Source organism: Antennarius striatus, chromosome 9 (genome assembly GCF_040054535.1).
Source record: "Antennarius striatus isolate MH-2024 chromosome 9, ASM4005453v1, whole genome shotgun sequence".
Taxonomy (NCBI): domain Eukaryota; kingdom Metazoa; phylum Chordata; class Actinopteri; order Lophiiformes; family Antennariidae; genus Antennarius; species Antennarius striatus.
In genome coordinates, this window is record NC_090784.1 from 15,977,162 (window position 1) to 16,005,077 (window position 27,916).

The window sequence follows — 27,916 nt, forward strand, 5'->3', positions numbered from 1 at the left end:
ACAGTGTTATTACATTTAGATATATATTCAATCTTGACTTGTATGGCAAAATTTGACATTCCAAAATCCATTTGATACAGAGTCGTACCTATAGCCCAGCTATGCTTTCTTTATCCCTCAAACACTTTCCCGATGATATGAAATGTCCCCTATCATAAAACATCAAATGCAATAAGGGGTTTATTATTATATTACGCCTACTGGGATCTTGACGTGTAAATACAGTCACGTTTCATAAAGCAAGACACGGGGGCGTGTTCCTGCTCCATCGTTTTTAGGTTCGCATCCCGTCCGCCTACATCAGACGCGAGCGATCCACACACAGCAGGAAAAATGGCGGCCGGTCCCGAGGCTGCAAGCGGCCACGGAACCCGCAGCTCCAACAGCGCATTTGAGGCGTCTTTGGACCGGCGGTTTCAAGGAGTATCTAATACTATGGAGTCAATACAAGGACTTTCTACCTGGTGCATTGAAAATAAAAAACACCACAGCCTTATCGTTCGTTACTGGATGAAGTGGCTCAAGAAATGTGAGTAGCTCGCTACAGTGCACCGCCTGCTAGCTAGCCCATTAAAGTTAACTCTGTATTTACTAACTAACTATCATGATTACCTTGCAAGGATTTGAAATTTTATGTGATAGCTTTTCTTGAGGTGCAATGCATCACGAAACAGTTGGTTGTTTTCTAAAGTACATTTATTTTTATTTCCTAGCTGTTCCCGCTGCGCAACATGAGCAGCCAATACTACTAAAGCTAAGCTAATGGTTCGCTCGTGACGGTCTCATTGCTAACACTGTTTACGTCTGGGCCTCAGGGTCTGGATTGACCCCTTACACTTTTCTACCAAAATGCTCTGCATTTAAACTCCATCACTTCAGTTTATCCTGATAAAGCTTCTTGTGCACAGCCGTATGTATTTCGATTTGTATTTGTGATCATGCAAACGTAAAATCTGAGCATTAGCTTTGGATTCGAGTCCCCCTGTCAGAAATATCACAAGTGCTGCAAAACAACTTGACTAATCCGTGCAAACCAGTGTTGGAGGGCTAACTAGTGTTTACCGTCATTATCAATGCAAAATGTTTATTCATTCCCTCACATAACTATTCAGTCATCAATATTATTCTGCTAAATGATGGAAGTCATTTTGTAGGTATATTATTGACTTGTGAACCACCTGATTACGTTGTACTAGTCAAGTGCTTGTTGCTTCGTTATGTAAATAGTACAACCATGTACCCACCTCCCACACTGGAAAATCTGAAATACAGAAATGGCCAATTACAATAACCCACTATATAATAGTGTATTATTAATTATTATTGATTATTACGATTATTATTTTTGCAATTTCCTCCGGGATTAATAAAGTATCCTATCTATCTATCTATCTATCTATCTATCTATCTATCTATCTATCTATCTATCTATCTATCTATCTATCTATCTATCTATCTATCGTTATTATAACAACACTTATTGTATTTAATATCTAATTACGTGATCATTAACTTTGCATGTAGATTTTTTTGAAAAAAGTGGAGATAACTGATAAAATCATTGAATGGCTTTGCTTCTATATTTTAGACACTAATCTATTATTTAATTAGTTCTTGGCTTGTTTTGTTCACAAGTCATTGCGTTATATTGGTTTATTGGTTTCTAAATGTTGGACTGATGGGTGGCTTTCTTTATTTGCATGTTACTAGCTCTTCGTTGGTGTGTGAGCAGAATAAGAAGGCAGCAGAAAATTCCACACAGTTTCTTCTTAATGATGTTGGTGAATGCTATAATAAATGTGGATGTTGCCTCAACTTGATCAGGGTACATGAGGTTATGTGTTTGTTTTGGTAGAACACCAAATCGATTTGATTCTTGAACAAAATATCAGACATGTATTTGTTGATTGCTGACATTGTTATTGCCACAATACTGCCAGTTTTGGACTACACATGAAAGCTAAAATAATTGTCATAAATATTATTGATTTTTTAGAACCGGTTACTGCCATTCTTGAAGTTTGATACAATAGCAGTAACTCTATGCTTTCAGAAAGAAATTACTTCATAAGTTTATTATGGCAAAAATATTTGAATCTGAAAAGATGGATAAAATATCAGGAAATGAAATGTTAAGTGAAGTCTCATATTAAGATCATTAAATGTAAATGACCCTTTAATGTTAGTAAGGGTATAATTTTTTTATTTGCTCTTCACTGTTGTAGGTTATAATAGTTAGTATTGAAAATAATTTATTTAATTTCTTAATTAACATTAAGTACTAGCCGTTCGCATGAGGGCTGCACCGTACAGTTTGTTAGTCTTGTTATTGCAAAGTTACCATGTGTGATCACATTGTCACATCACATCACACATTGCCTGGGACACAAAGTTAAGGAAACAAATTAACACATCATGCCACAGTTTATTACCTGCAGGGCTTTAATTTTCTTTCCCAGTTGTACATGAAATGCCTACAGATTGTTATTTTTCATGATATAGATCAAACATGCTTTCAAAAGGGACAAAAGGGTAAACTACACAAATTTTGACACACACTTCCATTTACAGTATTTATTCAAAAAGGTGTATACCTTTCAAGTGTCTTGTCACCTGCTTTCCATCTGCTTGTCCATGGTTGATTGACATCTCAACTGAAAGTGATCATATAATTTATAAGAGTAAGAATATATGGGGGCATTTTGAAAGCTGAAGAAATAATTCATCAATGCAGTTGTCACTGGAGGACATTTTTCTAGTACAGCTTTTGGCCACTGAAATATTTAGATTCTTTAAAAAATGTATATTTGGATTTCCTTGCCTGTATTTGTATATATTTACATTTTAGTTGGTGATTTTTTTTTGTCTCAGGCTTGTCTCATTCAATTTCAGTATGTGGTTGTGTCTATCCATATCTACACATTTTGATGTCTGGCTTTACTTCAAGTTTGGACTTTTGACTGGTAATTAATAAAAGCATCTGAAAAGCCCCTGTTAATTGAAAACCTTTGCAGTGTTTGGGAAAAGGATCTAAATACACCCAGTATATCACTGAGCACAACTCCCCACATAGTGTTTATTTAATACAGTACTTGTTGAAGAACTTATTAGAAGTACACAAGGTCCAGACTGTAGTGTAAGTGTTTGGCCAAACAGCCTAGAGTGTTTATTACTTGAGATAATAAACAATATTCACTGAAACTTCAGAAATTTTTACTGGCTTAAATATTATTACCTTCAATGGAGTGCTGTTAAAACGTTGATTATAACTAATGCAATAACACAGTAATTAATACAGTAACCCTTTACATTAGTGGTTATAGATGAATGGATAAAATGCTGAACACAGTATAAATTATCCAGAATATTGTTTGCTCCTTTTCATATGTTACCATATGTTTGCAATAGTTTTGGTTTTCTGACCACAAAGCAACAAGATTTAACCTTTGACAAATATTTTTGGAGTGACTAATACATTTTGTGCTCGCTTTTAGTGTTGTGTGAAGGTTTAATAAAAGTTGAGATAAATAAAATTCAAGCTACAGATCCTGTCGTATTGAATAGTGTAAGGGAATTCAAATTAAAATATCTAGCCGGATATTTTTATCATGGGAATCATAGCTGTCTTTCTACAGTATGTGCATGGCTTGGTGTTGACTTTGCAAGTTCTGTAGTTGTTCAATGCCATCTGCATATCTGAGGGAGTATAGCTCATCATTCTTATGGTCAAAATTATCCCTTTTTTTTATTTTTAAAGTTATTTTAAAAGCTGCACCCTCACTTGTTTGAGCTCATGCTGTTAAACACAAAAAAAAAAAATTGGAACAATTTTAGCAAGTATGTCTGGCTATAAAGTAAAGGTAACAGAAACCATACTTTTTCTTTTCTCAAAAAACCAGCTACAGATGAGGGTAAGAACATGCCTGTGTCAGTCTGCAGAGCCTGAAGGCCTCATATCTTCCACTGCAAAGTGATGTTAACATGAGTATTTTAAATTTATTCATCTTGAGCTTGTTGCATATTGAAATTCAACCAAGTTTGACATTACCATTCATTGGCCCCCTAGCAACCTTCATGCCAATTTAAGTTGACCAAATCTCAACTGAATTACATACAAGCAGGCAGGATTCCTTGCATAACCGTTATATAAACGTCTGCTACTATCAGAAACACATTGCAAGTTTTAATAAAGTATAAGAGACTTAAAGAGCTGCGAGAGCTTTCTGTAATTTTGACAAAACCTTCCTGGGGTTTCAAGTGAGTTAAGACATGTCCAGCTTGCAGAGCTTACAGGGCATCGTCGTTTGCTTGGCCAGTGGTTTTGCTGGTTGCAACTTCTGAACTTTATTAATATTGACAGTGTTGCATATCCAAAATTAACTTAATTTGAAATGTTACTTAATTCAGCAATAACTCACATGCCAAGTTTGAAGTAAATCAGAAGCTCTTTGGTCATTTGTATGAATCACTTTTTTACTACATTGTGGTTTTCTTTCTTCTATCTTGTGTTACTGATCGAGTTAGAATATATGCACAGTTTTGTAACGATTAAAGCAATCATTTGTAGTGGAAATGAAGTAAAACCCTGTTTTTCAGAATTAGACATTAACTTTTGCTACAGTGGAAACAAAATAACCATTTTAACCTTTTGCTAGTTGTTTGGAATCTGTTGTCCTGCAGAAGGCTGTAAAACATTATTAAAAAAAACCAAAATGTACTTGTCTGCCTTTAATCGCATCAGAGAACAAACCTTTTATAGGAATCAGAAGGTCTGATTGTGTCCCTGGCTATGATTGTGTTTACACAAAGATGACATTCTCACACTGAAGGAACTATGTGAGAAACATTGTCATCATACCAAACAAATTACCAGTATAGGCTGAGTGCAGGTGTTGCAGTTTTTCATATGTTATGTGATCACACGTGTTGAGAGGTGACGAAAGCCATTACGTGACTCAGTACTTATACGGCTGGTAAACGTGAGGTGGAATCTAAATGGCACAGGTGACAAAACAGTGGAGCAAATTGGAACATTGTGAACGAAGCAATTATTGGTCTGTCATCCTGTGACACATTCTGGGTATTCACACGTGTATTATGTATTGGCCTTCCTCAGACACTAATGTAACAAATGTGATGATGTTGATTTATTTTTTTACTCAGCCGTCAATTTTACATTTGATGTCATGGTTTCCCTTTTTCTGTTACGTGAAGGAAATCATATCGTTGGATCACGATTCCTTTGCAGTGCAAGCAATTGTACTTTATTGTCTAAAATATATGCTCATCTGACAATTTGTCTGTGCCAAATGTAAACATAGTGATTATACTGACCTGTTTTATTTATTGATTTTTTAAAGCTATAATTTACCATTATGTGTTTAAGTTGTTAGTAATGGAGAGTAAAAAAATCCATATATCTGAATTCTTGTGTTATCTGATTTGCGATTGATGAATTTAAACTGAACAGAGCAGCTAGCAGTTTAGTCTATAGTAAGAGTATACTGTAGTTGTTTTTTATTAAGTATATAGTGCTGGCATTTGTGATGGTATCTTTTGTTATTGTTACAAAAGATCAGGCCATTTCCAACTTGCTCTGAGTTTCCATTATGCTGCTGGTTGTCTCAAACAACATTGTGCTGCCCGGAATATGCTCTGGCAGGAGAGCAAAATTATACTGTAAACATGTGAAGATGAAGAAATCCTCCCTGTTAGAGTTGCTCCTAATGAAGTTTACGCAAACATTAGGTTTTATTGCTGCACAGCCCTCTACTAAATGCTGCAAGACTTGACTTCATCTGAATGCAGCCTAACTTTTGATTTTTTTCCTCTTCGTCTGTTTTTTTCCAGCTGACAATGTTCACCGCTTGAATCTCTTCTACCTGGCCAATGATGTGATACAAAACTGTAAAAGAAAGAATGCAATTGTGTTTCGTTCAGCCTTTGCAGATGTCCTTCCTTCTGCTGGAGAGCTCATCAAGTAAGTACAGAGTCATTATTCAGCTGTTGCATTTTTGTTACTGATAAATGTAATTGTAATGTCTCAGGGTTGTGTTGTAATTTTGTGTTATTGTCGCTGTCAGAGATGGGAAGGTCCGCAAGTCAGTGGAAAGGATCTTTTCCATTTGGGAGGAGAGGAGTGTTTATCCTGAGGAGGTCATTTCCCAGTTCAAGGCTGGTTTGAACAAAAAAGAAAAGGAGCGAGAGAAGCAAAAAGAAAAGGAGAAAGAAAAGGTGAAAGAAAAGGAAGTTCCACTCGCAAAAGGTCAGTTTGTTCAAACTTCTATGAAGTTTAACAGAATAATAATACTTCATATTATTGACAGTTGTATTCCTGATTACATGTTCTAAAATTGTACTTTTATTCTCCAGCCCCGACCAACACCAAAGCTGCTCTCAAGTCCAAGATTGTAGCAGAGTTCACAGTAAGTCATCTTTATCAAATTGTCCTGCATTATATAAATGTTTTGACTTTGTCTAAAATGGGCATTAATCTGGCCATTTCTGCTCATTTGCCATGTCTCTTTGTTTTCTAGCCAAACTCCCTTATTGAACAGTTATCAAAATATAAGCGTGCAGTGGTACAGGAGGAGTTAAAGGAGAAGCAACTGGCAGCGCTGAGGGTGGATGTCTGCAGTGCGGAGGCTCTGAAGAGACTGAAAGGTCAGATGTCAAAACTTATTTACCTATTGTCCTGTGGGCCATAGACATACTTAACACTTGAATTGACACACGCACACGCACACACACACACACACACACACACACACACACACACACACACACATATAATATATTTGTGTTCTTTTTATGCCATGTCAAAATATGAGTTTTAAGACTACTATTAGAAATGAATCGGGTGCTTATCTTTGTCCTGCACCAAATTGTGGAAATCCAAGTTGGTCACAGTAAGGTCAGGGGATTATCCTGAATAAGCAGGTGGTACTCACTGATGTGAAGGCAGGACTTGCAATATACAATATACATTTTTATTTACCCTACGCACAAAAGGTTAGGGAATTTTGGTGTCACTGAGGTGTTTTTCTACTGTGTTCTCACAGCAGAAAAGTCTTCAGAGAGGAAGTCAAGGAGCTTTTTCATATCATTGACCCCTGTGGTTAGGATAAAGTCTTTTTCAGGTCAGGCCCAGTATTGCTTCATTAGAACCCATTTTGAATCAGGGTTAATGGTTTTGTAACAGTTAGCCTAATGCTAAGAGGTCATCAACCTGGGTTTTGTCATCACCATTCTCACATGAGTTGCTTTTTGCCCATTCAAACAGCAACAGTAAGGTGACAAAGATTACAACATATTTGAAAATTTTTCTTCTCATTTTCAAAAATTACTCCACAAACAGCGTGGTTATTATGTGGCTACGCACCACTGGTTAACATGTAAGTGACTCTGCAGCCCATATAAATCTGTGATAAATAAACAAATAGATGGATACAACTTTATAAATACTGAAACAGATAAGTCTATTTTTTTAAGAGAAAACTGTTCAAAACAATTCAATTATGTGAAGAAGAAGTCTTGTCTCTCTTTTTCCAGTTCAAAAAACCTCTGATTCCACTGGGATTATAGGTTTTGTATTCTGTCCATTGGTTCTTCAACACATGCCATTCACACTCACAGTACGTTTCTGTTTCCATGGATGTGACAGCATTCAGAGGCCACAGCTTTCATCTCACAATTTCTACGGGTAATATCAGATTTGCTCCAATGTTGACCACAGCAAGCAGCACTCAGAAGTGTGGCTTTATTGAATAAAGGCAAGTTGGCACAAAGCTGTGCCAGACTCATTTCTGACAAAAAAGGATGCACAACCAACATAACTGAACACCTTCACAGTGTACAAACTAGTGGTGTGTGGGCTGACATTCTGCACAATTTTCCCTGTTTCTGTTTGGTCAGTAAATGGTGTAGTAAATCCACCTCACTCGTGGGTAAACGTTTCTATTAGTGATACATAACAACTACATCTTGGGACGCTTGTATCCAACAGCAGACTGGTGTCAAATGATAGCCGCCTTCTTTCTTATTCTGCCTCTGATTAGCTCTGGCCATGACAGATCTGGCTCGTATCAACTATCAGCCAATCAGAGGTAGAGAAGGAATATCATAATGCCAGTCTGTTGTTAGTAATGTACGGTTAGCAGCTTTTTCAAAAAGAATGTGGCGGCATCTGAATGGAGTGGAGAAACTGGAAAACAAAAAAAATAGCAGTTGGAGGAGGAGACACCTTCAAGGAGGAAGTTTCACTATTCTTTGAGGATTGGTTTTAAAGAAGTCCCAAGAAACCGGTTGATGCAGAGCCATTCTTGGTGTGTCACCAGCATGGAATGTAAAAGCATCAACATAAGTCGTTATCAATGGAGATTAAACCATGAATCTGGAAAACATTCGTGACCATGAGCACAGCGATTTCACGACTTCTGTATCCTGGACTCAGTCGGAGCCTCTCCAAAGATCAGGAGTATGAGCCAACAAAAGCTGTGACATTGTAGCACCAGGACTGTCAGTAGCAGGTGACCAGAACGCATTACTATGAGGAGAAGAAGAGGTAGATGACTGTCTCATTGAGAGCGAGGAGTCAGATGAAGAGGATGTATATTAAATAATGAAGCCTCTATTGTTTTGTTCAGGGACTCATGCCTATCATGATCGTATATGGTGTTTTATTCGGGGGGGGGTTATCTCCTGTTGAGTTGAATTCTTGAATTCTACTCAGTCTGATTAATGTATTGCCTTTCATCAATACATTAAATATATTTATGCTTTAACTTTGCTGTGGACGCTTCTTCACGACTGTATACAATATAATACTTTTATCTTTTCTTTCTGTATGTGCTTCAGAGGCTGATATTTCTAATATGAATATCTATAGCTGACCTTTTTGAAAGACGTCCTTTCCCTGAGACTGGGCGGATTAACTGACACAAACAATGTCCATCAGTCAAAGGAGGTGTATTTGTTCCTTATTGCATTTGAAGCTAACATCACTGTCATCAGATTTAAATTATTAAACTTATTTATTTACATATGACATTAAATTGTGAACTTTATTTGATTATTTTTTTATTATCAAATTTATTTAATATTTAAAAATGAATTATTCCATATTAAATAAAAAGAGAATTGGAATTGGGAACTGTTAACTGGGACCATATGGCAGTATCACAATAATATTTCTTAAAACACAGAAACCTTGTATTAAACCTTTTGCCTGTTTTTCAATTCTGTTCTATTTCAGACAAGGCGGAAGGGAACAAGTTTGCTAAGGACTTTGAAGACAACAGTCTGAAGCTGCAGGAGTTTGTCAGCATTCTGGAAAAAGAATTGAAAACAGGGCCTCCTCTACTTGAAGCTATGGGAAATGCAGACATTTTCTACGAGATGCAATACAAGGAGGTTAAGATTGTGGCCAATGTGAGTCCTGCACCAAATTACACCACCATCACCCTCCCTGGTTGCACAGTGTTATTGTAAAATCTAAAGGTGGAGATTTTGTCAAGGTCACAGTCACCTCATGTGTCCTATTCTCAAAAATGCAGCAACATTTCTTGGAATTTATTATTCCAAGAAGTATTCTCATGGACTCAAGGATGACTGATAAGTAGTTGTCAAAAGTTAAAATATGTTTAACAACAACTCTAGAGCTCCTGAGTTACAAATTTCATGTAGGATGAGGTGATTTTCTGTTCGAAGGTCGAATGTCAAACACTTTTCTGGCCATGCTTCGACAATATGCCTGACACACACAGAAAAGGAGCTTGTTAACATATTTAACTTTCAGTCCGTTGTGGATGCACAAAAGGAGCATCCTATTTGTTTCATGTACTCACTGAATTGTGTTTGTTCTGTTAGGCATACAATGCATTTGCCAATCGTGTGACCAGTCTTAAAAGGAAGCTGGATTCTCTCAAATCAACTCTACCTGGAGCTGAGGACTCTCCCATTCCCTCACCCTCTGAAGATGCCCCATCCCCCACTGGCTCTGACTCACCCTTCCTGGGATTGGGGGGTAGCAGAGCCCAGGTGGACCCTGAGTTGGACGGTAAGGCCATGGATGAAGGAGAAATGCCCAGCGACAACAGAGACACAGAGGACATGGATATGTCTGAAGAAGAGGCTGATGCTGCCTCAGCAGGAGGTTAGTGGTTACTGCCTGATGTACTAGGGTAATAATTATTTTTTCCACACAGCAGTACTTGGCTGCCTGTTTATATTTTTAACTTGTTGTGGTTTAAATATGCATCAGTTCTTCAAATTATTTTTACAAGCAGATGAGAAGAAAGACAAGGTTGCTGCTGCTGCTGCCAAGACGACAAAACCAGAGGTAGCATCAAAGCCTCCCGCCACACCTACGAAAGCTTATAAGTCCAGTGCTGCAGCCACGTCAGTGACGCCCACCAGCGCCGCTGCTCAAAATGCTCCAACAACCCCTCTGGGTGTCAATCTAGAGAAGGTGGATCTAGGAAAGATCAGCTCCATTCTCAGTTCACTCACATCTGCAATGAAGAACACAGGTGGGTTTGGAGATTTTATGGGTGTGACAGTGATTAATAAATACATACATACATTAATAAATTGCTAAGAATAGAACTGTTAAATAAAAAAGCAGCCATAAAAAGCAGTTTAAATAAATAAATATATCAATGAGAGCTCAAATGAATGAATGATGGATCAATAGATGTCCTGCATTTGTTATTTGTGACAAGGGGAATCTTAGCTTAGGGAGGATCTGAAACCCAGAGTACAACTTCCTACGTAGTTGTTTGTGAGGTTACTCTGCAGGATTCCAGTTATTTTACTGCTCATCTGAACTATTTTGGTCAGGCCAGCATTGCCCTTTACACCCAGCTTCCCATACAAGCAGATCAGAGAAGTTATAACAGACTTTGTGTATGATTTACAAAATAGAGTCTTGAGTGTCATATCTTCATGGAACTTCGACAGTTTATCCAGGAAGGACAGCTGCTGCTGCTCCTTACAGAACACCTCTAAAGTTTGACTTATTGTTTGACAAGCTTCCAAGATATTTATGAGTTTCTACCAGTTCTACCTTCTGTATCTGGACAATGGTGCTCTGAGGAACAGGAGGCACAGCCATAAAGTCAGTGGCCTCAGCCTTTGACTTCGCCATATTCAGTTGTAGGTATGACTTCTCGCACCAGTTTTTTCAACAGGTCCGTGCCCAGTTTCATCAACATGTAGGCAACAGACAACAGAATCATTTGTAGATTTTAAATGCGTCATTTGTCATGCGAGCTACAGCCGTCATTGTGTACAGAATATATAGAAGTGGTGAAAGGAGGCATCCTTGATGAGACGTGGTGCATGATGTCCTCTGCTGGGACCTGTAGCCTTTGACCCTTTGGTTACTGTCTGTTACAAAATTTGAGTTCAAAGTTATTTAAAAGTTTATCAGTTAAAATGTAAAGTTGAGTCATTTTAAAATCAGCTGAATCATCAACGAATGAATCAATGAAGTATTTTAAGGTTAGATTAATGCATTTAAGTCAATACGGATTTTCTGCCTTTTAATCAGTCTTTTTCTGCCTCATAAACATTTCTTAGCAGCTAGCCCAACTCGGCCATCCCCAGGAACACCCACGACACCCTCAAGCCAGTCCGCAACCTCAAAAGTGACTTCTTCAAGCCCCGCCCTGGCCAGCATCCTGTCACGTGTTGACATCACACCTGAAGGCATTCTCAATGCTCTGTCTAAAGCCAACACACCAGGTATTGATATTTATTTTTCACACTTTGCAAGAATTTAAAATGATGAATTTAAAATGATTAATGCAGCTAAATTCTGGTATTTCCTGTCTTGGTGTAGGTTTGTCCTCTCTCCTCCAAAGTGTGACCAACACCTCTGCTGCTCCTCCTTCCCGAACCTCTCCAGAATCATCAGCAGTTAAAACTCTGCTCAGTCCCATCGCCCCAAAAACAAAACCCATTCTGGGTAACAGCCTCAAACGGGACGCACACGGGAGAACCAGAGACTGGGGGAAAGAGAGACAGCTGTCTCCTCCTCCTCCACCACCACCACCACCCCCTCCTCGTCCCTCAGCTCCTTCTATCTCTCCCCCCAGCCTAGAGTCCAAAATCAACAGTTTTTTGCAGGGCAATCCTGGTTTTAGTCTTGCTCTAGGTGACGTCAGTCCCGATGGGGTAGATGGAACCCCAGTGAGAGATGAAGCTGCTGGAACGCCCACCCAGGATGAGATCATGGACACACCGGGGAGTGTGTCAGACTGTCAAGGTAAAGCTGTAGGTCATAACCTCTCACCCACAGCCTACCGCAGTGAACCCTGGGATGCCGTGATCACTCCGTCAGGAAGCAGCAGCAGCAATGGAGACTTTCTAGGCTCTTCCCGATATAGAGCTGGGAAAAAGAGTGACACAAAATTGAAGGATGATGAAGTAATGAATGTGAGGAAACGTGTTTCTTCTTCCCCCATAAATGACATGAAAGGTAAGAAAGATGCACAGCACAGTATGATGGGAACCAACCGAGGGCTTGGAGAAAGGAGACTGTCTGCAGGCTCTCGTAAGGCGAGCATTGGCTCAGACGATGGAAGCCTGAGTGGGAAGGCAGAGGACAAAGTCAAAGGTCAACGGTCCCCAGCTGCAGGTGAGAAGGGCGGCCAGTACCATAGAATCGAAACACTCGTTTCACCCTGCACTGAAGGTGCGCCCATCCAAACTCTTGGCTACTCTAATCGCCCTCTTGCAGGGGAGCGCATCAAGACAGTAGAAAGTATACGCGTGATTGGCCGAGGCTCCCGGCGAGATGGAGGGACCGGTAGTCGTCCAGGAGGAGTGATGTGGTACGAAGAAGAGGAGTACATGGAAGCAGAGCCTCCTTCACCGCACATCATCCCTCCTCTGCCCCTTAACATCGGCCAGGGAGGCGCCGAGGACATGACCCCCATGCCTCCTCCTATCTCACATCTTATGCTTCAACATCTCCCCCCACCCCTTTCCCATCCTCACTCCCTCCCTCCTCCCCCGTCTCCGTTCCAAATGCCCTACCACGCAGAGAACATGCAGACTCCTCCTCCATCGCTCCTCCACCAGCATCCTCCTCCTGCTTCCCCATTCTTTGGCATTCCGCCAATCCCTCGACCCCCTCCACCTCCCATACCGCAGCACCCTTCACCTCCACCAATACATTCCACTGTGCCCTCAGCTGTCATGGTGGGGGGAATGTTGGTCCCCGTCGACCGCCCACTGTCCCTCCCTCCCCCGATCAGACCCGAAGGTACAGATCGCAGTGGGATGGGGCCCAGAGGAAGCAAAGCAGGACCTCCACCCCTCATGTCATCGCTGCTGGGCGAGCCTCCTAAGTTGCCCCGCCCCGGCACTGTTAAAGAGCCGTTTGTGCCGCGCCATGCAGCATCCCTCCACCGCCCCGGTACCTCTGGGGTACCCCTACCCTTACTGGGAAGAGTAAAGGAGCCCCTGAGCCTCCCTCTTCCATCCTCCTCTCCTTCTCCCACTTCCTCCACGACGACTCCCTCCACTCCTCCTGCTCCTGGAGTTGACACTGTTCCCCCCCGCCTCACTACTCAATCTGCAGCACCTCCTCTCCTTAAACCTCCCACGAGTCCTCCTGCTCAGCCCCGCAACCAAACCTCCAACCCCGTTCCGCTTCTCAACCTGCCCAGCCCCCGACCTCCCATCCTCCCACTTCCCATCCCACAGAGACCTTCGCTTCGAGGGCGAAACCCGTCTCAGCACCTTAACCGAGATCTGGGGGGTTTTCGTGGGGGCAAGCGGCCCGGTCCTCCATTCACAGGTGGTCCTTTCCATTCACAGAAGAGGCCCTTCCAACCCCCACGCTACTGAAGAGCTCATCTATGGCATGCTGAACAAGAGGTGCAAGTGCCCTGCACTGAAGTGCAAAGTGTCTGTTAGCCGTGCTGGTATGAGCCCAGATATCTTTACGCTGTTAATTAGCTTGAATGACATCTACCTTAGGTTGTGTGTAAATACATGATTAAATAATCATGCTCCAGCTAGGTATCCAGCCAACCGTCATACGTTTTCTAAAAGCGCTTTCAGGTTATCAGTTAGTGTTGTCTTAACAGCCTCAATTGGTCACTATTTTCTGACTGTGTCTGTTCAGTTGATCGTAGTTAGACAAAATGTTAGAAGAAAAAACATATTTTAAGGTAATGCAGAGAAAGAGTAAAAGAAACTAAAGACAGGCTTGTGGGATTAACAGGAAACCTAAAGGAATAGTTTGACATTTTGGGAAGGAGTTATTTTCGCACTGGATGAGAGGAATACCCCAATAGATAAATACTCTGAAGCTTCAGCCAGGTGGATTAGAGCAGTATAAAACAGGTTAACAAGGATCTGTCTAAACATGAGACAAAAAATGAGACATTTGTCATAACTCACAAATCAGATCTTACCTAACTGAAGGATAGAAATGTGGAGCTGTAATTTAATTGGGTGCCTTTGTGTTTTTGCTGGGTTCAGTGACTTTTGAGTCTCTGGCGATTGCCTGGCAACACGATTGCTGGAAATCGAAGTCAGCTTGATATTTGGACTCACGCTGCTGTCTGTTTTCAGTCACTGTGCTAAACTAAACTGCCTCTTGTCCTGTGTCATATTTAACAAACTTATTTCATTCAACTTTTGCAAGCAGCCAATAAATTTAGTTCCCAAAATGTCATTCAAAATGATTCAAATGAAAGCATTACATTGCAGTGACAAAGAAGCAGTTCCCAAAGTGATCTCGTTATCCAGGAGGGTATGAGTGTGTGCTGTATTCCAAAACGGTATCTCATTTGAAGTGATGAGATTTGTGTTGCTTCTAACGATAACACTTTTCTATTTCCGGAGTACTTGCTGTAAATAATGTTCTTCTCTTGCTCAACCCTGTTTTCTCACTTCCAGTCTCTCTCATTGTATATCTCTAAACTTGTAAATATAAAAACTAAGATGACACAGCTTCTTTTTTCTCCTCAAGCTCGTTTCTTCTAATGAGGACAATGATCGTAACGCTCACACCCCTTATTTTCTGTGATCGGGCCTTGGATAAGCTTTAGCTCCACAAGAATTTCTGCGATGTTTGTTACAATTTTCTGTCTTCCTTATGAAACCACAACGGAGAAGAGGAGGGTGAAGATTATTCTGTATTTTCATTTCCAGTATGTCAACTTGTGCGTGCTTCAAGTTAGACTGAATCATGAAGATGGGGGGGACAGGTTTTTCCACTTGAGCCACTCTTGCTAGGTTTCAACATGTACTGTCTTAAATAAAATCCAGAATTTCAATTCAACTGGGGGGGAGGTATTTTATTTGGTCATTCTTTACCATGTGAATTGCGCTTTTGTAGTTTATTTGCGCCATTCTGACTGTTTTCAGAGATTGTTTTGAACTTTTTACCCAGCTGCTACCATTTTCATTTTGCTTTAACATTTAACCTCTATTTTTTTGCTGTGTTTATGTACAAGGTAGAATGGACAATTTTTCAACACACAGGGAGTCAGTGGCCATATACCTTTGACCTTGCTGGGATTGTTCTGAAAATAGTTTATTTAAACATATTCCCCCTTTTTTTGACTAGTTTTCTTCTGTTTTGTTTATTTGCTAATTTCATGCTTTTGACCTTGAGCCCCTGTGCTTATCTTGCATGTGGCTTTGTCCAGTATCAGTCCAACGCTTCTCATCTCCTCTGGGGGTAAAGAGATCCTCACAAAGGCAGTGAACTTTTTTGTGCAGGAATTATGACTAATTCTTTCCTCATCTCTACACAATGTTATTTTACCCCACAGAGTGAGATGAGCATGTTGGATGTTGCTGCTCAAAGCCTCCTGTGTTTGTCTGGTTAGAGTATGTTTTGTGTCCTCTGCTCATTTACTAGTTGAGTCCACATTGCAGTTCATCCAAACACACTTACTGCACATTTGAAATCGCTCCTACATCAAGATACTAAATAGGTACATTGTGAAAATGTAACAATGAAAACCACATGTGTCCCCATCATTCTAATGTTCTACAGAATGTTACAAATCTTTTGCCATCCTCTGTAAACTGTATGTCTTGTGTGTTCACGTATCTGCAAGAACATCTATATATCAACCAGTTTTGACGAGAAAAAGTTGAATCTCTTGTTAATCACCTTCCTGCTCACTAAGCAACTAGTGAGATCTGTTTTGTCTCTGTAGTTAACCTCTGTTTTCGTTTCATCTGTTTGAGTTTGAAGTTGTTGATAGCCTTTGTACATCTGATAAGTTAAACTGCTCTTATTGATGTTCTCATGAATTATGGTGCATCACTTTAAGTGTCCATTCCTTTCTGGTGTGATGAACATACACACAATGTATTACTTCAGTCAATGTGGGAGTATTTACAGGGATGAATACAGTCTTTTTTTTTTCCTTCCAAAATCATAAAGACAACTACACTATACTACACATTTTTGATTGTGGCTCTAAACAAGTTAATTTTCTGTCTTATTGGAACAATTTGGGGATTTTTTGTTTTAATTTTCTGTCATTATACAATGACCTCACCTCTTAAATTGCACTCATTCTTGATGAGACTGACTACTCGCTCCCACTCACTTTTGATTGCTGTGATCTTCACACTAAAATGCACTGTTATTGGAAAGCTATTTTTAGAAATACAATTTAAACACTAAAACTAGTAATCAGTAGATGGGCAGCTTTCACTCAATACATTGACGTTGCAGCTGTTGACTGGGTCCCTGTGGACTAGCCATAACCTCAGTCATAAACCGAATTACACCAACTTTAATTGGTTATATAATGTGAGAGAGATTGACCTTTACATGCATTCAGCTTGTAACCATTTTCAAGCTATACCAGAATGGAAATGTTACCTCATGGCCACTGTGCCTTCAAGAAAAACACACAACATGATGAAAGAGCTACCTCTTGGTTAGAATGAAGTCTGATCAAAAGCTCAATCATGTAGCTTCCTTATGCGCCAAGTTTCAACATATGCTTGACATCTTGACATTTAACTTACGATAAAGCAAAGAAATATTTAGAGCAGTCCAGTAATTTCACACACATAGTTTACTTAGTTGGGTATTACCACAGTCAAGTGGTCTGTATTTTTCGAGTTAGTGGTTTATCAATTTTTTTATGAAAAATAATTCATAAATACGTGACATTCATAGAAAATCCAGAAATGTTGCATTTACATATGAAAATGAGACCTTTTCTTGAAGAGAATGCTGCAGCTCCCCCAAGCGGCAATTTAGTGGTACTTACACGCAAACATATCGAGACCTTCTTAAGGTTTACATCCAATTCTTGCGAAAATGTTTGAAACTAAAATGCATTCCATTGCCTTTTCTAAAGTAACTTGTTCATTTATTATCGCTGTAGCAGCAGTTCACATCTTGAAATCATTGGTTGTCAAAATATTCAAAGATACTGAAGTTCAGTTGTCAAGTTAAATTTTTTTATTCTGCTTCAATTGTAATTGTGGGTTTTAAATGTGTAATTTTTTCATTGGGGTTAAATATTTTTCAGATTTGCACATTATCAAATATACAGTACAGTACTCTCAAATTCCGTAGCCTAGTGCCTCAGCTCTAGTGAAGGCAGTAAAAGAGCAATTCTCATATATTTACAGCAGGTGGCGGTGGAAGCGCCACTTGTATCGACTTAGCTGCGGCTTGAGTCGTGTCGTAACTGCTGTAAGTCTGTGGAAGTCTCTAATGTCGCTGAACAGTGTAACACCATTATGTCCTGTGATTATACACCGATTGTCGTTTCGATTGTCGTCAAACTCCTGTCGTGGAAATTTCAGCACATTTTGATCATGTCTGAAATCGCGCTTCTCTCTCTGGCGTGGGCTGTCGGGAGCGCGCACGCACAGGAGCGTCATGACGTCTAAGTCAGCTGTCCAAATGTGTGCTTCCGGTGTTATGGCTTCTCGCGGAGAAGGTTGACAGAAATGTGTTGGAGATGAACGAACGCGTTTAGGTTATGTTCGACATGGCAGTTTCACGGCTCTTTCGGCTTGTGTCCTGTCGATTTCCAGCCTCTGTGCAACTATGCGCCCACCGGAAGTACAGCCAGGTGGGCGAGCTTGTTATTCCAGCAGCGTGTTTGCACCAGCTAGCGTTAGCCGCCAGTAGAGAGCATTGTGCGTCCTGTCGGTGTTAGCGGTGTGTGTAGCTGCTGATGGAAACGAACTACACGCTTACGTCAACATCGATACTGTAGTTCACTGTGGCTGTTTCCGTTATGATTATCTGTTTAGGTCAATTTTTACTGCGATTCATGACGTTAATATTGAGCCATATAATTAGTAAAATCAGTAATTTAGATGTCACTGTGTGTTACTATCATTTTGGTGCACTAGAGCCCAAAAAAAAAAGTAACACAATTTTTGAAGCAACACAAAGTTTCATCACAATAATGACAGTGGTTGATCAGCACACACTCAGGAGGTTTATCTGAAACATCACGTTCATTATTGCAACAGGCCTGCTGTACTATTTAAGAGTAATGTTCAGTTTTTTTATTGAAACTGCTTTATCGACTTGTTATGTGATGGTTATTTTAGCATTTTGGGGGAATGTGTGTGCTAGATGAGTGAGGTGTTGGTAATCTGACATCTTTCTGGATCATCTGCAGGTGGACCCATCCCAGCATGAGAGACTACAAATCTTTGAGTCGCTCAGGGAAAAGCAATTCAATAATAAGAGAGCTGTGGCTGCAAAAACACCCCTCAGTATCCGCCTGGAGAATGGCTGTTCAGTGAAAGGAACAGCTGGAATCACCACTCCCCTCGCTGTTGCTCAGAGTTGCCGGTGAATATGTAATGTGGACAATAATGTGTTGTCGTATTTTTGTTTTTGAACAAGTGACATAATGGGGTTGTTGCTCCGTTTTGTTTTTTTTTAGAGTGAAAGGAGCGCTTGTCAGTGCAGTGAATGGTGAATTGTGGGACCTTGGAAGACCACTAGAGTCAGACTGTGAGCTGCGTCTTCTGGGTTTTGACACAATTGAGGGAAGACAGGTAATTTTTTTTCGTGTTTTTTCTGTTCAGCGTCTGAACTTCATCTCGTTTGCTGCTGTTTTCACCTCAAATATCCTGTAAGATGGATCAAAACAAAGTTTAAAAAAATATTGTCGTATGTGATGCCTGGTATTTATTATTATTAATATTTTTTTGCCTCTTCCACAAAATGATAGTTTGTCCCTCCCGTTGGCTGCAATCAATTTTTGTTCAGAGCTTATTTTGTCAGTCATAGATGCTCACTCTTCAGAACTTTACACATATATTAATCATGAAAAGTGACTGTGCCTTTTGATACTTTCAGTTGGCTCCATATTTAAATGTTTGTGGTTTTTATGTGATTTTTAAGCTGAGTGTGAAAGGTGGTCATCTTGTCTACTTAATCTGACAAACTGTCTTTCTATCTTGACAAAAATCTGTCAGTCACGCCGGCTGATATTTTGCATCAATAAATATAACATAAGAGTCTATCAATATTTAATGATTTTAGTTACAGGTAGCGTTTACAGACACATCCAACAATGTCCCTTGTTATAAGAAAAGCTGTTAGGAAGATGGTTCCATCTCTGGTAGTTCTGGTAGGAACAGGGTCCTGCTGAATCCACCCCCGTCTTTCTTCTTTGGCAGGCAGCCTGGAAGACCGGAGCCTGTGTTCTGGGTGGAGTGTTACAGACAGTATTTGGTGCTGAGGTTTGCAGAGAAGGAGCATCAGAGCATGGATTTTTCTGTGACCATCTGCTGGACAATGGGTGAGATATTCAGATGTTCTATCGCACTGAAAGTGCACAAAGAAAACAGATGAGATTTTCAATCATTTAAATGTATTTGTCAAAAAACCTTCTCTTTTTTTGTTTTTACCTCAGATGTATTCTCTACATTTCTGCCAGCCATGCAAACCATCATAGTACCAGAGGGGGTACTATGATGTACCATCACAGTGTTTTTAATGTCTTACCTGAATCCCCACACAGGGACCTGTCTCTGAGTGATGTGGAGGAGAGATGCAAAACAGCTGCAGCCCTCAAACATCCTCTGTACCGGCTGGAGCTGAATGGAGACGAGGTCCGGGAGCTGTTTAAGGTCAGCGATACCATCCAATAGTAATCCCTTGTTACTCGGGGTTAATGCGTTCCAGGACCACCCGTGAGAAACGAAAGTCTGCGATATAGTGAAAAACTATTTTATTTTATTATTTACGGTAATTTAAACGTTTATGAAACATGATATTAAACCACCTTATATCTGTATTACCTTTTCCACACACTGTTTAAAGCACTTTTCTGTTTCACAGAAACACAAAAGCGCGCTGCGTTACGTGAGACTCGGAACGCAGCGCGCATCCGGATGCTGTCAGCCAATAGCATTCGCGTATGGTATCATGTTACTACTAAAAATCCGCGATGAGGTGAAGCCGTGCATCTTGAAGCGTGAACGAGCAAGGGATTACTGTCCCAGTCATCCACAACAAGTCACCTTTTAACGTCAGATTTTACTCTCCATGGCTTTACAGCCTGGAACCAGTAACTCTATTGATTGTTCTATACCAGCTGTTGTAAACACTTTTATTTACATATATATATATATATATGAAGACAAAAACATTGTATTAAATATAAGACTTTGTGAACGAAAAAGAAATTGTTGTTTGATGTTTTTGTTTTTCACCTTGCTAATGATGATAATGTGACAGCACTACATTGGGTTACTGGTTTATCAGCTCTCTGCAATAACCTAGTCTCAAAGGAACCATGTAAGTGGTTCAATACAGCAATGTCCGTGTTTAACTCCCTTATTGAACACAAACTGCTTCCTTTAACGACCTCTGCAGTCACTGGGGTCTCTTTCTCTTGTGTTGCTGTCCATGTTGAACTGCAATACTCATTTTCTGTGTGTTTTATGGCTGCACTTTTTACAGAACAATAAGCTGAGACTGCAGTTTGTTGAGGAGCAGATGAAGGGCCCCACCATCACAGTATACAGGCATGTATTTGTATACACAAACACACACACACACACACACACACACACACACACACACACACACACACACACACACACACACTTGATGTTGATGTATAAACTCTATCATAAACAGAATGTTTTCTGTGTGAATCAGGTGTGGAGACAGTATAGCGGTCTGCAGTGGCCCCCTTCTCCCACACACTGGCCTCCTTAAAGACTACAAGATGCTCCAGGTGTGTATGTGTTTGGGTAACTGACCTGTCGTTTGCTGGCTTTTTTCTAAGTCGTTTCTTACCTTTATCACCACTTAATTCCTAAAATCTTTATCATGCGATCGCATCCAAGCCTATTTCATCGATTGTATTTTGCCAAATGAAATCTATCAGAATCAGACTGCTGTATTGATCCCTGAGGGGGAAATTTTGTACAATTGCACTGCTCTAGAAAGTAGGGGAGAAATATCAGGGTAAGAAAAAATATCAGAATAAATAATAAAATAAATAAAATAATGTAAAAGTAAGGTATATACAATAATTGTTAGCGTGAGGAGTTTCAGTTTGATGGCCACAGGCAGGGAAGAGTTCATCTGGCACTTACAGTAGTTGTGCATTTAGGAAGAGTCATCCTACTGGATTCATCAAACATGAGCCCTACATCATTCTGTGTTAACAAAAATTTGAAAATGTTCAAACGATACTTCTTCGTGTTTTACATAATATAAAAGATGGTGATTCAATGTCATTTAACTTCCAATTATGTTTTATCTGGACCCATTTGACATCCGTCCTGTGGGTAGCATGCTGGATAAACAGAATTTCACTCATCTTTATTGATCCAGGGAGGGGGAGGAGTTTTCATACTGGGATGGATGACACTGGGCAGGATGGGATTCGGTGGCAGAAAGGCTGGAAATGTCAGCAGCAGGATGTTTTGTTTGTCAGAGGCCAGTTTCCTGTTGTCGGCCCATACAAACACACTGCCATCCATCAGACATGCTGTCACCCTTCCTCCTCTGGCTGACCCTCATTATCCCTTTGTTGGCTCATTATTTGTCTGCCACTCTTCCATCCAACCTCTCCTGACTCCATCTCTCTTACATTCCAGAAGTCATCGGTGACCCTGGCCAATCAGAAAGAGTCCTCGGGTCTGACACGTCTCATAGGAGTGGCTTTTCCAGGAGAGAAGGAGAAACAGGAGTGGGAGAAGGAGCGGAAGGAGGCGAGCGGAAGGGATCACAGACGCATTGGGACAGTAAGAGAGTAGATGAGCTGAAAATGTAGAAAGCACCTGGTGGTGTTTTCTGGTCATTAATGCCATGTGTTCATTTCTGTGCACAGGACCAGGAGCTGTTCTTTTTTAATGATGTGAGTCCTGGCAGTTGTTTTTTCTTGCCCAAAGGAGCCCACATCTACAACACCCTCACTGACTTCATGAAGGTAAACAGTATGTGTAAACAGCCCGGAGTCATTGAACTTTATAAGAGCGCTTAATAGAGTTAAGAGGGCAAAAATATTAAAGTAGCAGACACAGGTATGGTTCAAGCTTTTAGTTCTACTTTTAAACAATCATCAGTATCAAGTAGAGGCATCCCCAAGAGAAGTCGGGCTCACTAACTGGGTCACTACCTACTACACTAGTGTGTGTTTTGGTAAGCATGACAGATGGAGAATTGTAGCCTTCACTGTCATAAAATAAATTATTTATAATTTTTTTTTAAAAATCCAACATAGAAAAACTAGTCATTGAATATCCAGTTCTGGCTCTGCAGCAATGACTTAAAGTGAATTTAAATGTAGTGCTCAGCATAGGTTATCATCTCAGTTTCATACATAGACGTCATACATGTGCCATACGTGTGCGGTGTTGATTATATCCTGGAGTCGTACGTGTTCCTATCGGCTGGCAGGATATTGCTCTCGTTCGCTTTCAAGTCTTGCACTATTGGGACAATCTGACCCCATCCTGTGCTCATTGTCACACACACAATTTCTTCCTTCCTGCCCCCTTGAAGAGTGAATACCGCCGACGAGGCTTCACGGAGGTCGTGACCCCGACTCTGTACAGCACTGCATTATGGGAGCGCTCCGGCCACTGGGAGCACTACAGCGAGAACATGTTCACCGTGTCATCAGAGGGCTCCCAGACCTACGCTCTCAAACCCATGAACTGTCCCGCACATTGGTGAACACACACACATGCTGTCGCTCCCCCTACTCAACACACACACTTTTCAAACTCAGTTTGTGATGCATAATACCTGTTAAAGATCAATAAAGCATGCAGATCTGATGGATCACAGCTCTGCAGTTTTTTTAAATAGGTTCATGTTCATTCATTCATGTTGAGAAGCTGAAGAGGAAACTGCTGAGCTGACGAAGCGAATTTTAAGGAAGGAGGATTTGTCCAAGGCTATTTATACATTAATGTATAAAGCTGACCCGATGCTAAAGTTGCTGAAGTGGTTTCTGAGATCTGTCTGACCGTCATGGAGGAGGAGGAGCCTGTTTCCCGGCTGGCTTGACCTTTAATCCTGTTGGCAGTCGTGGTTTTACCGAACTCATCAATTTTCATAGAATAGCAAAATACTCCAAATCTAAATACTTCTAGTTTAACACTTCTTGTTAAACTAGAATACACATGAACATTTCTCACATCTGCAAAATGGGTGTCCTTGCCATTTAAGGACTTTAAATCTCTCTCCTCACGTTCAGCCTCATGTTCGAGCAGCGCGTTCGCTCCTGGAAGGAGCTTCCTTTGCGATGGGCCGACTTTGGGGCGCTGCATCGGAACGAGCTCTCCGGAGCGCTGGGCGGTCTCACCCGCGTTCGCAGGTTCTGCCAGGATGACGCTCACATCTTCTGCATGCCCGAGCAGGTACATGTAACACACACTCTCTCACACATACACACAGAAACAGGAATACCTTGTTTTTGTTTGACGGGAGTCCAGAAGCTTTGAATGGAACACATGTGGAAGCGTATCGCGGTGATTAGAGGGGCAGTTCAAACCCCTGAGACATTCCAGGGGGCCTCAGCCGTGATGAATGAACATCTTTGTCCTCATCCGACGTTGTTATACCTCCATGTGCTCAACTCTGTGGCTGCGTAGTCTGCCATCCACATCTCTAACATTGACTGTGGAGACTTCCCATGATACCAATTGTGTGCCTCCAGACTGTCATTAGACTCACTGACCACAGTCACATGGTAACTATCAATCTACAATTCAATTTATTGAGACTTCCTGGCTTTACAGTTACATACAGTCAAGAAAGCAGGCTAATGTGTTTATTTGGAAGTTTCTGGGGTTTTCATGAAAACAACCATCTGTTTTTTTTATTCTGTAAAAAAAAATGTAACCCCACTTTTCACTTTGTACATTTAGAAGTATCACAAAACCTGCCACACACACACACACACACACACACACACACACACACACACACACACACACACACACACACACACACACATGTATATATATGACACTTTCTTTTATAATAGAGGGAAGGTCTTCTCAAAGTTGGCCAAAAGTGGTGCCTTTTTGAAAAGAAAAAAAATCCCCCTCCTGGAATTTGATCTGTCCTCCTCCTGTCATCATTATTGACACTATTCTGTCCTCCTCCTGACCTTGTTCTCAACTTTTTCCATTCTTTGTCTCCAGCTGGAAGAAGAGATTGTGGCCTGTTTGGACTTTGTGAGATGTGTGTACCAAGTGTTTGGGTTTTCTTTCCACTGCCTCCTGTCCACCCGTCCGACACCGTGCCTCGGGGAGCCTGAGCAGTGGGATAACGCCGAGCAGGTTAACACACGTTCACACGTACTTTATCAAAGTGTGGTCAGCCAAATTCATACTTACCCAGGCCCAGCTGTTCAAATGTGCTGTAAGCTGGACTCAGTTAACCACAGCTATGGAAAACAATCACAGAATGGTGTAATGATGTCTTTGCCATGACTCATTAACATGAGTGTCAGGCTGCTGGGCAGATGTCTTATCTTCAAATCCACGTGGAGGCTTTTTAAATGGGAACCAGAGCAGTTTAAGCTCATTCTGGAGAGTGGAAATTAACATTATGACACACACAAATAAAGACCAATACATTGACCAAAGTATGCATTACTTTCATTGTCTGCTTACTTCCTGGACTCTGTGCTTTGTGAGCAGCAGTTGGAGAAGAGTTTGCAGCACTTTGGTGAACACTGGGAGCTGAACCCAGGAGACGGCGCTTTCTATGGACCAAAGGTCAGTGAGACGGGCAGCGAAGGAAATTGACTTTCACATCCAAGGGCAGCTGTTCATTATCCTTTACCGTAGTATCTACTAACAGACATGATGGATACACTGCTCACTTCATGCTTTTTCTGCTATATGATTTATGCTAAAAGCCAATTTAAAAAGAATAAAGCAAGAGTCACCCACTTTCTAGAATGAGATCAATACCACTCTCATGTCTGTATGTAAACAAGAGAATGTCGGCTTCAGGCCGACGTTGCATGATGGAGCACACAGGGAGGAGGAGGGTGGATCAGGGTGGGGTTGCATACAAACTAACATGCTCTGTGAAATAAAAAAACATTGTTCACAGCCTTCTGGCTAGGGTGTGTTTCCACAATTAGCTCTATCAGCCTCACCGAGAAACTGTTTGTAACCATCACACAGAATTCCAGTTTTTCCCCAGCCGTCATGGGGGCAGAGATCTGGACTCCAATTTGCAGATTTTGGCTTGATCAGATTCAGGGAAGCGTGATGCTAACACCCTCCCACGTGTTTCAACACAGATCGACATCCAGATCAAAGATTCCATTGGCAGACAACACCAGTGTGCCACCATCCAGTTGGATTTCCAGCTGCCAATCAGATTTGACCTTGAATACGTGGGGTGAGTCATGAATTTCACCATTTGGCTCTAAAACTATAACCACACGTGTTGTGATCATGCATATTGTGGTCTCCTGGATGAGTCCGGGTTTGCTGTGTACGTCTTGTCATTGCTTAAGTTAAAACGACAAAAGTCTGAACTTCACTGGGACCAACTTTGTTCATGAAAGATTAGTCCTCTATTGAATTTGTGTCAATGGAACGGCTCCCATTTCTTCCTGCCTTTAACTTAATTTTGCTTCTCATGAGGCTGCCCCACTTTCCTCCCAACTAGCTCATTCAAACAGAAGTTTAAACCTAGAATAATGAGTTCTCAAAAAAACAAAACAAAACACAACATTATCCAAAAAAGTTTTTTTGTGTTCAGTATGTGTGTATTCCTCTCCTTAAGGATTAAATTATAGGGAGCAAAACCTTAATGTAAACTAAAGCAAATCTAAAGCAATCGCGTGAATCATGAGTGACGCTTAACGGTAGATATTGGAACTATACATTTGTATTTCAATATATGTTTTTATCCTTATTTATTGTACAGTTACGTGATATTTTATGCTTTTAATGTTTTTTTAGTGATTTTAAGAGTCCAATATTTGTGAAGGACAGACATTAAGTCAAGTGAAATGACATAAACTTGATTGTCATTTTTCCTGTGGGGGTTTTTTTTTTTTTAAACGAATGTATAATCGAAAACAACTTAACTTAATGCGACCTGTATCTGTGTTTTATTTTGTTGTGTTGTTTTTATGTCCTATAATTGTTTCTGGTATGTGCGTGTGTGTGTGTTTTAATCTGCATGTGTGTCATCATATCCTGAAACTGTTTCCAACTGTTTTCAGTCTAGTTAGAAGTGTTCAGTAAGGGGTAAATAGTCCACAACAATTTCCAATTTTATATTACAGCATCAATAGATGTCAAATGGTTCTGTAAAAATAGTTCATAATAGACTTTTTCACTTTATGCAAAAGCTATTAACAAACTAAAGAAGGAATGTGTTTTTGACAAACATAGCTCCAGGTTCTTTATCACCAGGATGCAAAAATCCATATTTCTATATTCTAGTCCTGCTCATTGATTTGCTTCATTGCACCATGTCACATTCATCTTAGAGATATTAAAGGATCGCAGCTGCATTTAAGATGTTGTGACAAACTCTTCTCTTGTTGATGCTCTTCTCTCAGTGGAGATGGACGTTTGCACCGGCCGGTGATGATCCACAGGGCCGTGCTGGGCTCGCTGGAGAGGATGATCGCCATCCTGGCTGAAAACTTTGGAGGGAAATGGTGAGGACCCCCGTCCCCCGTCCCCAGGCTTATCCCACAAAATCATTAGACTGATGTAATGCAATGGCAGCACCCTGACCCTTCACCTCTGTCTAACTCACCCAGGCCACTGTGGCTGTCTCCAGTGCAAGTCATGGTTATACCTATAGGGGGCAACCATGAGACATACGGCAGGCAGGTCAGTACAGGATGATTTTCTTGTGGTCTTCTTTTTCATTGTCATTATTAATTTGCTCAGTGATGCAAGAAGCTCAGCACAGATACCATCTTAACATTAAGCGCTTTTTGTCTTTTAAGGTGGTCCAAGAGTTCCATGAAGCGGGCTTCATGGTTGATTTGAATGACGATTGGGGAGCAACCTTAAGTAAGAAGATTCGTTCTGCTCAGCTGGCTCAGTACAACTACATATTTGGTAAGAAATGAAAATACTATACTCGCTTCTTCTGTTACTAAAACCTGTTTGTCTTTAACTCTGCTGTGGATGTTCCTGTACCTCATTATGAGACTTTAATATTTTATTTCTGTGTGTTCCCCTAGTGGTGGGGGATGAGGAGAGAGAGAGTGGAACGGTGAATGTAAGGAGCAGAGGGGGTAAACAGCTGGGCAGGAGGCCGACAGACGAGGTGCTGCTGTCCCTCACTCGGCTGCGAGACTCCAGGAGCAACCTGGACAACTTTTGATGAATTCACTAAAAATGAGTCTCTGATGTAAATAGTATTTTCTTACACATTCAACCGGTTATTCTATGAAATAAAATCTATAATAAAAGA

At 40.7% G+C, this 27,916-nt stretch overlaps 1 protein-coding gene across 6 annotated transcripts; it reads left to right on the plus strand.

Moving 5' to 3' along the window:
- The first annotated feature begins 316 nt into the window (after positions 1-316).
- Positions 317-27,916, plus strand: LOC137600916 (threonine--tRNA ligase 1, cytoplasmic-like). Of its 6 annotated transcripts, XM_068322818.1 has the most exons (18): positions 17,918-18,080; positions 18,642-18,817; positions 18,912-19,026; positions 19,654-19,775; positions 19,998-20,106; positions 20,942-21,006; positions 21,143-21,221; positions 22,093-22,239; positions 22,326-22,424; positions 23,000-23,169; positions 23,700-23,862; positions 24,652-24,789; positions 25,153-25,230; positions 25,767-25,867; positions 27,045-27,146; positions 27,252-27,324; positions 27,444-27,558; positions 27,684-27,916. In XM_068322818.1, exons 1-18 carry the CDS (start codon positions 17,988-17,990, stop codon positions 27,824-27,826), a joined length of 2,088 nt encoding a protein of 695 aa, XP_068178919.1. In that variant the 5' UTR covers positions 17,918-17,987; the 3' UTR covers positions 27,827-27,916. The 6 variants fall into 6 exon arrangements, with proteins under 6 accessions (XP_068178918.1, XP_068178914.1, XP_068178917.1 ...); XM_068322817.1 differs by lacking the exons at positions 17,918-18,080; positions 18,912-19,026; positions 19,654-19,775; ... (12 more) ...; positions 27,444-27,558; positions 27,684-27,916 and adding exons at positions 317-529; positions 5,851-5,980; positions 6,084-6,265; ... (6 more) ...; positions 11,843-12,640; positions 12,743-13,934 and having other exon boundaries at positions 18,642-18,782; XM_068322813.1 differs by lacking the exons at positions 17,918-18,080; positions 18,912-19,026; positions 19,654-19,775; ... (12 more) ...; positions 27,444-27,558; positions 27,684-27,916 and adding exons at positions 317-529; positions 5,851-5,980; positions 6,084-6,265; ... (5 more) ...; positions 11,581-11,745; positions 11,843-13,934 and having other exon boundaries at positions 18,642-18,782.